The 14,979-nt window shown below is 47.5% G+C and overlaps 1 protein-coding gene across 3 annotated transcripts in view; it reads right to left on the bottom strand.

The window, feature by feature from the left end:
• stac3 (SH3 and cysteine rich domain 3) overlaps nucleotides 1-14,979 on the bottom strand; it is a 59,499-nt gene that overhangs the window by 23,955 nt on the left and 20,565 nt on the right. For 2 of the 3 annotated variants that reach the window (XR_013889892.1, XM_080217909.1), the window contains exons 1-5: nucleotides 10,287-10,515; nucleotides 4,818-5,085; nucleotides 3,870-3,967; nucleotides 3,656-3,737; nucleotides 1,263-1,360 (exon numbers count right to left, since the gene is read on the bottom strand). Coding sequence is in view for 2 of the 3 variants with exons in the window: in XM_080217909.1 (XP_080074035.1) it covers nucleotides 1,263-1,360; nucleotides 3,656-3,737; nucleotides 3,870-3,967; nucleotides 4,818-5,085; nucleotides 10,287-10,355 (615 nt within the window). In the remaining variant the exon portion in view is untranslated. Of the gene's footprint in view, nucleotides 1-1,262; nucleotides 1,361-3,655; nucleotides 3,738-3,869; nucleotides 3,968-4,817; nucleotides 5,086-10,286; nucleotides 10,516-14,979 lie in introns of those variants that run through there. The other variant, XM_080217910.1, reaches the window with a different exon arrangement.

The following is a 14,979-nucleotide window of genomic DNA, read 5'->3' as shown; positions in this document are numbered from 1 at the left end:
GCTTTCACTTGCCGGAATATTGCTGACTTCCAGTTGTGTCTTTCGAAGCTGTGTCTCGGTGGCCGATTTGGTTCCTTTGCCTCGTGCGCTCTATGGGCGAGTGGAACGTAACGCGACGGTGATGGGAACACGCCCCAGGCCCGCGCAGAGTGTGGGGAGGGCCCAGCGTGGGCCCTTGGCATGTCACAGGCAAGGAGTCCGATTGCCGTGGCAATGTCCACTTTTTTACAGCACGTTGGAGGTTCGAGGCTCCGATACGCATCCAGTCATCCAGCTGACCAGGAATCTGTCTTGCCACTCAGCGCGTGTTGGAAGAATTGACGAGTCGCTGGTTTTGCCACGTGGTGGATGCATCTTCCTTGGCCGTCCTGGGCTGGGACTCAAACCCAGAGCTTCTGGCTTAGAGGCTAACCCCACTGTGCCACGAGACCTCCCAGAGATGGCCTACCGGTCCCCAGTTGCCTCGTTGGTGAGTGCCTGTCTCCTGGAGACACTTTGGGCGCGGTTACCCAGCCCCGCTCTCCCCGAAAACAGAAAATCCTGCCTGGGGTCAACAGACATTTGCGTGGTCCGCCCCTGCGCCCCTCTGCCCGCTCCGATTCCCGTGGTGGGCGGGACGGGAAGATTTACCCCTCTGAATTTGGGGGCCCCTTGACTCACAGGCACCTGTCCAGAGCTTGAGCCATGGGCAATAGCATCCACTGGCTGTGGGGGATGGCACTGCGCCAGATGTGCGACCATCCCTTCATGCCTGATGCCTGCCAAGCGACTTGAGCCTGGCATGTAAAGTTGACCAACTGGTTTGGTGTGGCGGGGGGAAGGCGAGATGGAAAGCACAGGGCAGCAAAGTAAGACCTCCACCAGCCCACCGATTTCCCCCCCCCAAAACTTTACAGTCTGCGCAAAACAGAGAACCAATGATATACTGACCAGGAGTAAATTCTCCACTATTTCCACCAACCGCCACACTCGGCGGCCAATCCCTGCTCAACATTCTCTCTGGTTTTCTGGATAATGTTCCCCCAGACACGCTGGCCTTCTAGAACTTACCGTCAGCGAGCTCGAAGGACTGGCCCAGTGACCGCTCCCCATCGCCAATCCTGCCCCATCGCGGTGCAGGGCTGATATCAAAACCTCCCACTTCCCTGTTCCCCCCCACCCTTCCCCCACACCCACACCCAGCCGGGGACACGGGAGTGCAATTTCAGCCCCTCCCCCCCAGCTCCCCACCCCCACACCGCCCCCCAGGGTCAGCCGCTTACGTTTTTCTTGTCTTCCGAATTCTTCTTCCTCTCCCGGTTTGCCATCACCACTCCTGTCCTCAGCGTCTCGTAAACGGGGTCTGAGCGATTCGCAACGGCTGGGCAGAAAGGGAGAGAGACACGGATCAGATTCCAAACGCACAGCGACTGGCCATTCGGCCCAACTAGCCCGTGCCAGCACCTAAGGTCCATGCAAGCCTTCGTCGACAACATACGCTTCTGTTCCTTGGTCGCACCCTCGCGTTAATCCACGTTCCCCGTTAGGTACACCTCGACTCGTCACCCCGAGTACCCCAGTCAGAGAGAGAGCATCAATTCCCAACTGGGTTTACCATCACATCGTTCTCACCCAGCATGCACTGGGACTGGGCGGTGACGGTTACATCGACTTCTGGCATGAATTAATCTTCCAGAGGACCTAAGCCATGCTTGTCTTTATTGGTTGGGGCATTGAGGTCAGGATGTTGCAGCTTTATAAAACTTAGGCCGCACTTAGAGTATTGCATTCAATTCTGGATGCCACATTACAGGAAGGATGTGGAGGCTTTGGAGAGGGTTCAGGAGAGGTTTACCAGGACGCTGTCTGGATTAGAGGCTACGAGCTATAAGGAGAGGCTGAATAAACTAGGATTGTTTCCTCTGAGGCTGAGGGGAGATGTCTATAAAATTCTGAATGGCATAGATAGTGTCGACAGTCAGAATCTTTTCCCCAGAGCTGAAATGTCTCATACTCGAGGGCACGCATTGAAGGTGACGGGGGAAAGTTCAAAGGAGATGTGAGGGGTAAATTTACACAGAGAGTGATGGGTGTCTGGAATACACTGCCAGGGGTGGTGATGGAGGCAGATACGATAGGGGTGTTTAGATAAGCACATGAATATGTGAGGAATAGAGGAACATGGACCAAGGGCAGGCAGAAAGGATTAGTTTAATTTGGTGTCATGTTTGGCACAACATTGTGGGCCTAAGGGACTGTTCCTGTGCTGGACTGTTCCATGTTCTATGCAGGAAGTGCAGAATTCTACAATGGTACGTTTGAGCATCAGTGAACATATGAAATGATTAGGTAGCAGTGCTGGATAATTTTGCAACTGTTCACAGATGGGGAAGAGGTCATTCGGATTCGGGAAACATCAGGATAGAACTCCATTTGGGAGATTTCCGGTTTACTGCCGATTTTACACTGATGGACTCCACTGGTAATTTTGCTCATGGCCAGAGGTGGAAACATCTCGACTTATACCCGATCAAACCCTTTCAGCATTGTCTACTTTCTCAGGACACTAGGGAAATTTGCCATGTCAGCTACGACTCTCACCAACTTTTACAGATGCAACACAGAAAGCATTCTTTCTGGTTGTATCACAGCTTGGTATGGGCTCCTGCTCTGACCAACACCGCAAAGTGTTGTGAACATAGTCCAATCCATCACACAAACCAGCCTCCCATCCATTGACTCTGTCTACACTTCCCACTGCCTCGGGAAAAGCAGCCAGCATAATTAAGGACCCCACACACCCCAGACATTGTCTCTTCCACCTTCTTCCATCAGGAAAAAGATACAAAAACCCAAGGTCATTTACCAACCGATTCAAGAACAGCTTCTTCCCTGCTGCTGTCAGACTTTTGAATGGACTTACCTCATATTAAGCTGATCTTTCTCTACACCCTAGCTATGACTGTAACACTACATTCTACACCCTCTCCTTTCCTTCTCCCCGTGTAGTCTATGAACGGTATGCTTTGTCTGTATAGCGCGCAAGAAACAATACTTTTCACTGTATCCCAATACATGGGACAATAATAAATCAGATCAAATATTAAGCTGATCTTTCTCTACACTCTATCTGTAACTGTAACACTACATTCTGCACCCTCTCCTTTCCTTCTCCCCTATGTACTCTATGAACGGTATGTTTTGGCTGTATAGTGCTCAAGAAACAATATCTTTCACTGTATCGCAATACATGTGACAATAATAAATCAAATCAAATATGAAGCTGATCTTTCTCTACACTCTATCTGTAAGTGAAACACGTTTTGCACTCTGTTTTCCTTCTCCCCTATGTATTCTATGAACAGTATGCTTTGTCTGTATAGCACGCAAAAAACAATACTTTTCACTGTATCTCAATACATGTGACAATAATAAATCAAATATTCAGCTGATCTTTCTCTCCATCCTAGCTATGACTAACGCTACATTCTGCACTCTCTGTTTTCCTTCCCTATGTACTCTATGAATGGTATGCTCTGTCTGTATAGCGCATAAGGAACAATATTTTCACTGTATCCCAATACATGTGACAATAATAAATCAAATCTAATTAAGTATGCTGGGTTTGGTGGCCTCGTGAGCAACAAACACAAGAAGGGTTCCATCATTGACTTACAGAAGGGGAGGAGCTCCTTGATGCAGGCAAACTGCTGGTTGCTGTAGAGTGGGGAGCTGTAGGCACGGCGAAAGCCCGGGGGCTGGAGGGGAAAGGAATGGAAAGTTAGAGAGGCGTTAGTGTGAATTGGCACATCCACAGCTGGAACAAAGTGTGAGATACGTAAAGGTGGGCACCTTGCCCAAGGCTGATCAGATACGGAGCAGAGACTTACAATCTTGCCAAAACATCTCTGAAACTCCACGTAAGATTGGCAGTGATGGTGGATATTGGTTTTGCAATTCTTGCATCTCAGGCCAAACTTGTTGTTAACTGCAAGGCAAGAATGGATGAAGATTGAATGCAGGGTGCAAATAGGCAGGGTATCGGCTGACTGAACAGAGCGATCACTTTTGAAAAACACCAACATCCCATTGCATCCTACAAATGACTGACTTTCCCGGCTCACACAGGTGCTGCCCAATGGACTATATCAGATGGGAGTCCAAATATTTCTCCTGTACATCAAGCCTTTTGAACGTGTGGAGATATCTCTTGGGTAGCACAGTGGTTAGCACTGCTGCTTCACAATGTCAGGGACCCGGGTTCGATTCCCGGCTCAGGTCACTGTCTGTGTGGAGTTTGCACGTTCTCCCCATGTCTGCATGGGTTTCTTCCAGGTGCTCCGGTTTCCTCCCATAATCCAAAGATGTGTAGGTTAGGTGGATTGGCCATGCTAAATTGCCCCTTCGTGTCCAAAGATGTGTAGGTTAGGGGGATTGGCCATGATAAATTGCGTTGGGTTACTGAGATTGGGCGGGGTGTAGGGCCTGGTTAAGATGCTCTGTCACGCGAGTTGGCGCAGACACAATGGGCTGAATGGCCACTCCTGCACTGTGGGGACTGTATGATTCCATTCTGTGATGAATATACCTGAAAGTTTCGGCAAGGTTGCCTTGAACAGGGGGAGTCTGTTACTCTCAATGATTCTCTTCATGCAGGTGGAATGAAACATGTTGTGCGCTGATGAGTCAGAGAAATAACTCATACACTTATTGAGTATCTTCACAATGTGCCCAGTGGGTGGGCCTTAACACTGCCTGTACATTACTCTAGTCAATAGTGTCAGAGCCTCTCGCTGTCAGAACCCTTATTCAACCACAAGGTTCAGGCTTCCACTTACGGACGATCATCCGTGCGCACACATCACAGAACTTGGGCTTCTTGAAGTAGTGGTCTTTGAACTTGTGGGGTTTGTCATTGACGGGTTTGGGGGGCTCAGGAAGGGGCAGCTCTTTCTCCTCTTCCTCTTCCTCCTCGTCCTCCTCCTCATAATAGTAATAGAACACTCCACCGCCGGTGTTCACAATCTCCCCATTGGGCTGCGGCACAATCTCTTCCTTGCTGGCTTCCTTTGGCTTTTTCTGAAAGAGATTCTTCAGTTTCTGGATCTAAAGGAAATATTGCAGAAAAAGTTAGATCAAACCAGCTTGCCTTTGACATCATGCCTGGGGTGGCACAGTGGTTAGCACTGCTACCCCGCAGAGAGCAGGGCAGGTTATTTAGGAGTTGTATAGAACTTTGGTGAGGCCACAGCTGGAGTACTGTGTGCAGTTCTGGTCACCTCACTACAGGAAGGGTGTGATAGCACTGGAGGGGGTACAGAGGAGATTCACCAGGATACTGCCTGGGATGGAGCATTTGATCTGTAAGGAGAGACTGGATAAGCTTGGATAGGCAGAGAAGGCTGAGGGGCGGGGGGGAACAGGATTGAGATGGATAAGATTAAGAGATATGAACAGGGTGAATAAGAAGCAGTTGTACCCCTTAGTTTTGGGGACATGGGTGAGGGGTAGGAGGTTTTGAGGGTGGTGCGAGTGTGGAATGTGCTGCCTGCGAGGGGAGTAGAGGTGGGAAACCTCAGTCTGGATGAGCTCTTGAAATGTTGTAACATTGAAGGCTATGGGCCAAGTGTGGGAAAGTGGGATGAGTGTAGATTTAGTGTAGGTTTGTCCGTGCAGACTCGATGGGCTGAAGGGCCTCTTCTGTACCGAATGTCTCGATGACTCGAAGCAGTTAATGACACCAATAAAATCATAGAGTTTTACAGCATGGAAACAGGCCCTTCGGCCCAACTTGTCCATGCTGCCCAGTTTTTAACCACAAGTCAGACCAACATGGAAGAGAAATTAAAAAGAGCAAAAACAACATCAGTGCAAAGGAAGGAATTGGTGAGTCATTTTGATATTCCAGATTTTCAGCTAAAAACTTGTTTTAAAGGGAGATTAATCTCTTCGCATTGAGTAAAAACCTTCCACAAAATGGAAGGACAGATTGACAACGCGGCACCTTTCTGAAACAAAAACAGAAAATGTTGGAAAATCTGAGAGAGAAAAGAGCCCACGTTTGGAGTCTGGATGAGCCTTTGTGAGTTTAGTCAAATCCTGTCAGACTCCTGTCTTGACAGCGAGCAGTTATTACAGTGTAAATGGCTGCGCTGGGGGTGTCCATCGCACCCACCAGCAAGGTGTGAATAACCTGTTCTTCATGGAGAAACCAGGAGGCAGGAATTCAAAGGAGCCGAATGAATTCCTGTTGCAGGGACTCCCCGAAAATCACTCTGGCAGCCATCTTGATGCATTTTGAAGGAGGCTGCATGGGGTGGCCTTGTGAATCACCCCGGCAACCAGTTCAAAACCAACAGGGAGAAATTCGAGAAACTGGAGTCTGAATACTCCAGCTGTGCTTGTCCAGAGACTGGAAAATTCTGCCTGCTTCAATAAGCCGTTGCTTAACCCGTGTCCCGCCTGCGATGGGAATCGTAACACTCCTCACATCCACCCACAACATAAAACTTAGTTATAACTCGCTGTCTCTCTGCCACTGTCCCTCAGTATAAGACTCTCAGTTATAACACTCTCTCTCACATACTGTCCCTCAGTATAAGACTCTCAGTTATAACACTCTCTCTCTCACACACTGTCCCTCAGTATAAGACTCCCAGTTATAACACTCTCACACACTGTCCCTCAGTATAAGACTCTCAGTTATAACACTCTCACACACTGTCCCTCAGTACAAGACTCTCAGTTATAACACTCTCTCACACACACTGTCCCTCAGTATAAGACTCTCAGTTATAACACTCTCTCACACACACTGTCCCTCAGTATAAGACTCTCAGTTATAACACTCACACACACTGTCCCTCAGTATAAGACTCTCAGTTATAACACTCTCTCACACACACTGTCCCTCAGTATAAGACTCTCAGTTATAACACTCTCTCACACACACTGTCCCTCAGTATAAGACTCTCAGTTATAACACTCTCACACACACTGTCCCTCAGTATAAGACTCTCAGTTATAACACTCTCTCACACACTGTCCCTCAGTATAAGACTCAGTTATAACACTCTCTCACACACACTGTCCCTCAGTATAAGACTCTCAGTTATAACACTCTCTCACACACTGTCCCTCAGTATAAGACTCTCAGTTAGAACACTCTCTCACACACTGTCCCTCAGTATAAGACTCTCAGTTAGAACACTCTCTCACACACTGTCCCTTAGTATGAGACTCTCAGTTGTAACACTCACACACACACTGTCCCTCAGTATAAGGCTCTCAGTTATAACACTGTCTCACACACACTGTCCCTCAGTATAAGGCTCTCAGTTATAACACTCTCTCACACACACTGTCCCTCAGTATAAGACTCTCAGTTATAACACTCTCTCTCACACACTGTCCCTCAGTATCGGACACTCAGTTATAACACTCTCTCTGTTACACTGTCCCTCAGTATAAGACTCTCAGTTATAACACTCACACACACACTGTCTCTCAGTATAAGACTCAGTTATAACACTCTCTCACACACACTGTCCCTCAGTATAAGACTCTCAGTTATAACACTCTCTCTCACACATTGTCCCTCAGTATAAGACTCTCAGTTATAACACTCTCTCTCACACATTGTCCCTCAGTATAAGACTCTCAGTTATAACACTCTCTCTCACACACTGTCCCTCAGTATAAGACTCTCAGTTATAACACTCTATCACATACACTGTCCCTCAGTATAAGACCCTCAGTTACAACTCTCTCACACACTGTCCCTCAGTATAAGACTCAGTTATAACACTCTCTCTCACACACTGTCCCTCAGTATAAGACTCTCAGTTATAACACTCTCTCTCACACACTGTCCCTCAGTATAAGACTCTCAGTTAGAACACTCTCTCACACACTGTCCCTTAGTATGAGACTCTCAGTTATAACACTCTCTCTCACACACTGTCCCTCAGTATAAGACCCTCAGTTATAACATTCACACACACGCTGTCCCTCAGCATAAGACTCTCAGTTATAACACTCACACACACACTGTCCCTCAGTATGAGACTCTCAGTTATAACACTCACACACACACTGTCCCTCAGTATAAGGCTCTCAGTTATAACACTCTCTCTCACACACTGTCCCTCAGTATCGGACACTCAGTTATAACACTCTCTCTGTTACACTGTCCCTCAGTATAAGACTCTCAGTTATAACACTCACACACACTGTCCCTCAGTATAAGACTCAGTTATAACACTCTCTCACACACTGTCCCTCAGCATAAGACTCTCAGTTATAACACTCACACACACTGTCCCTCAGTATAAGACTCTCAGTTATAACACTCTCTCACACACTGTCCCTCAGCATAAGACTCTCAGTTATAACACTCACACACACACTGTCCCTCAGTATGAGACTCTCAGTTATAACACTCACACACACACTGTCCCTCAGTATAAGGCTCTCAGTTATAACACTCTCTCTCACACACTGTCCCTCAGTATCGGACACTCAGTTATAACACTCTCTCTGTTACACTGTCCCTCAGTATAAGACTCTCAGTTATAACACTCTCTCACACACTGTCCCTCAGTATAAGACTCAGTTATAACACTCTCTCACACACACTGTCCCTCAGTATAAGACTCAGTTATAACACTCTCTCACACACACTGTCCCTCAGTATAAGACTCTCAGTTATAACACTCTATCACATACACTGTCCCTCAGTATAAGACCCTCAGTTACAACTCTCTCACACACTGTCCCTCAGTATAAGACTCAGTTATAACACTCTCTCACTCACACTGTCTCTCAGTATAAGACTCAGTTATAACACTCTCTCTCACACACTGTCCCTCAGTATAAGACTCTCAGAACACTCTCTCACACACTGTCCCTTAGTATGAGACTCTCAGTTATAACACTCTCTCACACACTGTCCCTCAGTATAAGACCCTCAGTTATAACACTCTCTCACACACTGTCCCTCAGCATAAGACTCTCAGTTATAACACTCACGCACACACTGTCCCTCAGTATAAGACTCTCAGTTATAACACTCTCACACACACTGTCCCTCAGTATAAGACTCTCAGTTATAACACTCACACACACTGTCCCTCAGTATAAGACACTCAGTTAGAACACTCTCTCACACACACTGTCCCTCAGTATAAGACTCTCAGTTATAACACTCTCTCTGTTACACTGTCCCTCACTATAAGACCCTCAGTTGTAACAGTCTCTCACTCACTGTCCCTCACTATAAGACCCTCAGTTGTAACAGTCTCTCACTCACTGTCCCTCAGTATAAGACGCTCAGTTATTACATTCTTTCTGGTTGTATCACAGCTTGGTATGGGCTCCTGCTCTGCCCAAGACTGCAAGGAACTACAAAGGGTTGTGAATGTAGCCCATCATGCAAACCAGCCTTCCATTCACTGACTCTGTCTACACTTCCCGCTGCCTCAGAAAAGCATCCAGAATAATTAAGGACCCCACGCCCCCCCGACATTCTCTCTTCTACCTTCTTCCATTGGGAAAAAGATACAAAAGTCTGAGATCACGTACCAACCGACTCAAGAACAGCTTCTTCCCTGCTGCTGTCAGACTTTTGAATGGACCTACCTTGCATCAAGTTGATCTTTCTAAACACCCTAGCTCTGACTGTAACACTACATTCTGCACCGTCTCCTTTCCTTCTCCCCTATGTACTCTATGAACGGTACGCTTTGTATAGCACGCAAGAAACAATACTTTTCACTGTATCCCAATACATGCGACAATAATAAATCAAATCAAACATTAAGTTGATCTTTTCTACACTTTAGCTATGACTGTAACACTACATTCTCGGACCCTCTCCTTTCCTTCTCCCCTATGTACTCTATGAACAGTATGCTTTGTCTGTATACTGTGCAAGAAACAATACTTTTCACTGTATCCCAGTACATGTGACAATAATAAATCAAATCAAATATTAAGCTGATCTTTCTCTACACCCTATCTGTGACTGGAACACTACATTCTGCACCCTCTCCTTTCCTTCTCCCCTATGTACTCTATGAACAGTATGCTTTGTCTGTATAGCATGCAAGAAACAATACTGTATCCCAATACATGTGACAATAATAAATCAAATCTGGAAATAGTATGGATATAACTTGTTGTGCACCTGAATCCTCTTGAGGTCGATGTTTCCGCTGTGGTCAGTTCCAACAGGAAAGGCCATTCAGCCCACACTGTTGGTCCCCGCTCTTTGGAGTGAGCTTTCGCCAGGGATTGCAAGGGCTTACCGGAGTCATACTTTTCACCACGGCTTTTGCTGGCTGTGTGTGCGAGTGGGACCCGTCTGTTGCCTCCATGAAGGTGGCAGTTGCTCCTTGGAGGTTTGTTCTGTCATAAAAACAACTCTCAGTGGGACGGAAGGAGATGTCCAAGGTGTGAGAGACAGCCGAAGGTGTTGTCGACTCTTTCTAGAGATACGAATAGCCCAAGCCAGGAACACACTTTCCGTGGCAAACTCCAGTGCCTCTTCCTTTCCCCCCCCTCCCCACCAATGGAAAGAATTTCTGAAGAATGGCACATGCTCGCTCCAAAATACACCGCCTAAAATAACCAACAAAGGGATTCTTGACTTTGTTGTTTGACGGACAGGAACAGTTCGGTAGAGTGCGGCTAAATATAAGGTCACTTGCTGTTCAGCGTCAGATATCAGCGCATCAGAACCTTGCCCACTCAATCAGAAGGTCATTGACTCAAGCCTCAATCCAGGGACAGAGTTCCTGGCATCGACCCAACAATGTGGAAAATTGCCCAGGTATGTCCTGTACACAAAAAGCAGAACAAATCCAACCCAGCCAATTACCGCCCAATCAGTCTACTCTCGATCATCAGTAAAGTGATGGAAGGGGTCATTGACAGAGCTATTAAACAGCACCTGCTCAGCAATAACCTGCTCAGTGACGCCCAGTTTGGGTTTCACCAGGGTCACTCAGCTCCTGACCTCATTACAGCTTCAAACATGGACTGAAGGGCTGAATTCCAGAAGTGAAGTGAGAGTGATACAGCCCTTAACATCAAGGCCGCATTTGGGGGTAGCACGATGGCACAGTGGTTGGCACCGCTGCCTCACAGCACCAGGGACCTGGCTCCGATTCCCGGCTCGGGTCACTGTCTGTGTACTCAAACCACCGGGATTTGATGGTTTGAGTTGTAAGGAGAGGCTGGATAGACTGGGACTTTTTTCTCTGGAGCGTAGGAGGCTGAGGGGTGATCTCATAGAGGTCTATAAAATAATGAGGGGCATAGATCAGCGAGAGAGTCAACACCTTTTCCCAAAAGTAAGGGGGTCTAAAACTAGAGGGCATAGGTTTAAGGTGAGAGGGGAGAGATACAAAAGTGTTCAGAGGGGCAGTTTTTTCACACAGAGGGTGGTGAGCGTCTGGAACAAGCTGCCAGAGGTAGTAACAGAGGTGGGTACAGTTTTGTCTTTTAAAAAACATTTAGACAGTTACGTGGATAAGATGGGTGTAGAGGGATATGGGCCAAATGCAGGCAATTGGGACTAGCTTAGGGGTTTAAAAAAAAGGGCGGCATGGACGAGTTGGGCCAAAGGGCCTGTTGCCATGCCATGAACCTCTATGACTCTATGACACTATGAGTTTGCACGATCTCCCCTGTGTCTGCTTGGATTTCCTCCAGGTGCTCTGGATTTCTTTCACAGCCCAAAGATGTATGGGTTAGGTGGATTGGCAATGCTAAATTGTCCATTAGTGTCCAAAGATGTGCAGGTTAGGTGGATTGGCCATGCTAAACTGTCCCTTAGTGTCCAAAGATGTGCAGGTTAGGTGGATTGGCCATGCCAAATTGTCCATTAGTGTCCAAAGATGTGCAGGTTAAGTGGATTGGCCATGCTAAATTGTCCCTCAGTGTCCAAAGATGTGTAGGTTAGGGTGGATTGGCCATGCTAAATTGTCCCTCAGTGTCCAAAGATGTGCAGGTTAGGTGGATTGGCCATGCCAAATTGTCCCTTAGTGTCCAAAGATGTGTAGGTTAGGTGGATTGGCCATGCTAAATTGTCCCTCAGTGTCCAAAGATGTGCAGGTTAGGTGGATTGGCCATGCCAAATTGTCCCTTAGTGTCCAAAGATGTGTACGTTAGGTGGAGTGGCCATGCTAAATTGTCCCTTAGTGTCAGGGGGAGTAGCAGGGTAAATGCATGAGGTTATAGGGATAGGGCCTGGTTGGGATTGTGGTCGGTGCAGACTCGATGGGCTGAATGGCCTCCTTCTGCACTGTAATGATTCTATGATCTATTCGACCGAGTGTGGCATCAAGGAGCCTGAGTAAAACTGGAGTCAATGGGAATCAGGGGGAAACTCTCTGCAGGTTGGAGTCACACCCGGCACAAAGAAAGATGGTTGTGGTGATTGGACGTCAATCATCTCAGCTCCAGGACATCACTGCAGAAGATCCTCAGGGTCAGTGTCCGAGGCCCAACCATCTTCAGCTGCTCCATCAATGACCTTCCCTCTATCATAAGGTCAGAAGTGGGGATGTTCACTGATGATTGCACAATGTTCAGCACCATTCACGACGACTCAGATACTGAAACAGTCCATGTCCAAATGCAGCAAGATCTGGACAATATCCAGGCTCGGGCTGACAAGTGACAAGTAACATTCACACCACACAAGTGCCAGGCAATGACTGTCTCCAACAAGAGAGAATCTAACCATCGGCCCTTGACATTCAGTGGTGTAACCATCACTGAATCCCCCACTGTCAACATCCCGGGGGTTACCACTGACCAGAAACTCAACTGGACCCAGCCATAGGAATACTGCGTCTCCCAGAGCAGGTCAGAGGCTGGGAATCCTGCAGAGGGTAACTCACCTCCAAACTCTCCAAAGCCTGTCCACCATCTACATTCACAAGTCAGGAGTGTGATGGAATACTCCCCACTTGCCTGGATGGATGCAGTTCCAACAACACTCAAGGAGCTCAACCCCATCCAGGACAAAGCAGACCCGTTTGATTGGCCCCCCCATCCACAAACATTCACTCCCTCCACCACCGACGCTCAGTAACAGACGTGTGTACCATCTACAAGATGCCTGAAGATTGGAGGGTGGCAAACGTTGTGCCTTTGTTTCAGAAGGGCTGCCGGGAGAAACTTGGGAACTACAGGCTGGTGAGCCTCACATCTGTGGTGGGTAAATTGTTGGAAGGTATTTTGAGAGACAGGATCTACAGGCATTTAGAGACGCAAGGACTGATTAGAGACAGTCAGCATGGCTTTGAGTGGAAAATCATGTCTCACAAATTTGACTGAGTTTTTTGAAGGGGTAACCAAGAAGGTAGATGAGGACAGTGCAGTTGATGTTGTCCACATGGACTTTAGCAAGGCCTTTGACAAGGTACCGCATGGTAGGTTGTTGCATACGGTTAAATCTCACAGGATCCAGAGTGAGGTATCCAAATGGATACAAAATTGGCTTCTGTCGGGTGGTTGTATTTCAAACTGGAGGCTTGTAACCAGCGGTGTGCCTCAGGGATCAGTGCTGGGTCCACTGTTATTTGTCATTTATATTAATGATTTGGATGAGAATATAGGAGGCATGGTTAGTAAGTTTGCAGATGACGCTGAGATTGGTGTCACCTAATCAATTGGGCCAGCGGGCTGATGAATGGCAGATGGAATTTAATTTAGAGAAATGTGAGGTGATGCATTTTGGTCGATTGAACCGGGGTAGGACTTACTCAGTTAATGGCAGGGCACTGGGGAGAGTTACAGAATAAAGAGATCTAGGGGTACATTTTCATAGCTCCTTGAAAGTGGAGTCACAGGTGGACAGAGTGGTGAAGAAGGCATTCGGCATGCTTGGTTTCATCGGTCAGAACATTGAATACAGGAGTTGGGACGTCTTGTTGAAGTTGTACAAGACATTGGTAAGGCCACACTTGGAATACTGTGTACAGTTCTGGTCACCCTATTATAGAAAGGATATTATTAAACTAGAAAGAGTGCAGAAAAGATTTACGAGGATGCTACCGGGACTTGATGGATTGAGTTATAAGGAGAGGCTGGAGAGGCTGGATAGACTGGGACTTTTTTCTCTGGAGCGTAGGAGGCTGAGGGGTGACCTTACAGAGGCCTATAAAATAATGAGGGGCGCAGATCAGCGAGATAGTCAATACCTTTTCCGAAAGGTAGGGGAGTCTAAAACTAGAGGGCATAGGTTTAAGGTGAGAGGGGAAAGATACAAAAAGGGTCCAGAGGAGCAATTTTTTTCACACAGAGGGTGGTGAGTGTCTGGAACAAGCTGCCAGAGGTAATAGTAGAGGCGGGTACAATTTTGTCTTTTAAAAAGCATTTGGACAGTTACATGGGTACGATGGGTACAGAGGGATATGGGCCAAATGCGGGCAATTGGGACATGCTCAGGGGTTAAAAGAAAGGGCAGCATGGACAGGTTGGGCCAAAGGGCCTGTTTCCATGCTGTAAACCTCTATGACTCTATGACTCCATGCACTGCAGCAACTCACCAAGGCTCCTTAGGCAGCACCTTCCAAACCCACAACCACTTCCATCTAGAAGGACAAGGGCAGCAGATACCTGGGAACACCCCCACCTGGAGGTTCCCCTCCAAGTCACTCACCATCCTGACTTGGAAGTATATCGGCCGTTCCTTCACTGTCACTGGGTCAAAATCCTGGACCTGCCTCCCTAGCAGCAGTGTGGGTGTACCTACACCACACAGACTGACTGATGTCCAATAACAATCCTGGAACTCCCTCCCTAACAGCACTGTGGGTGTACCTACACCACGTGGACTGACTGATGTCCAATAACAATCCTGGAACTCCCTCCCTAACAGCACTGTGGATGTACCTACACCACATGGACTGACTGATGTCCAATAACAATCCTGGAACTCCCTCCCTAACAGCACTGTGGGTGTACCTACACCACATGGACTGACTG

This window comes from Carcharhinus amblyrhynchos, chromosome X, assembly GCF_965287045.1.
Source record: "Carcharhinus amblyrhynchos chromosome X, sCarAmb.v2.hapA, whole genome shotgun sequence".
In the NCBI taxonomy this organism is placed as follows: domain Eukaryota; kingdom Metazoa; phylum Chordata; class Chondrichthyes; order Carcharhiniformes; family Carcharhinidae; genus Carcharhinus; species Carcharhinus amblyrhynchos.
Note: the sequence above shows the minus strand (reverse complement) of the source record. Positions and strands in the feature narration are given on the sequence as shown.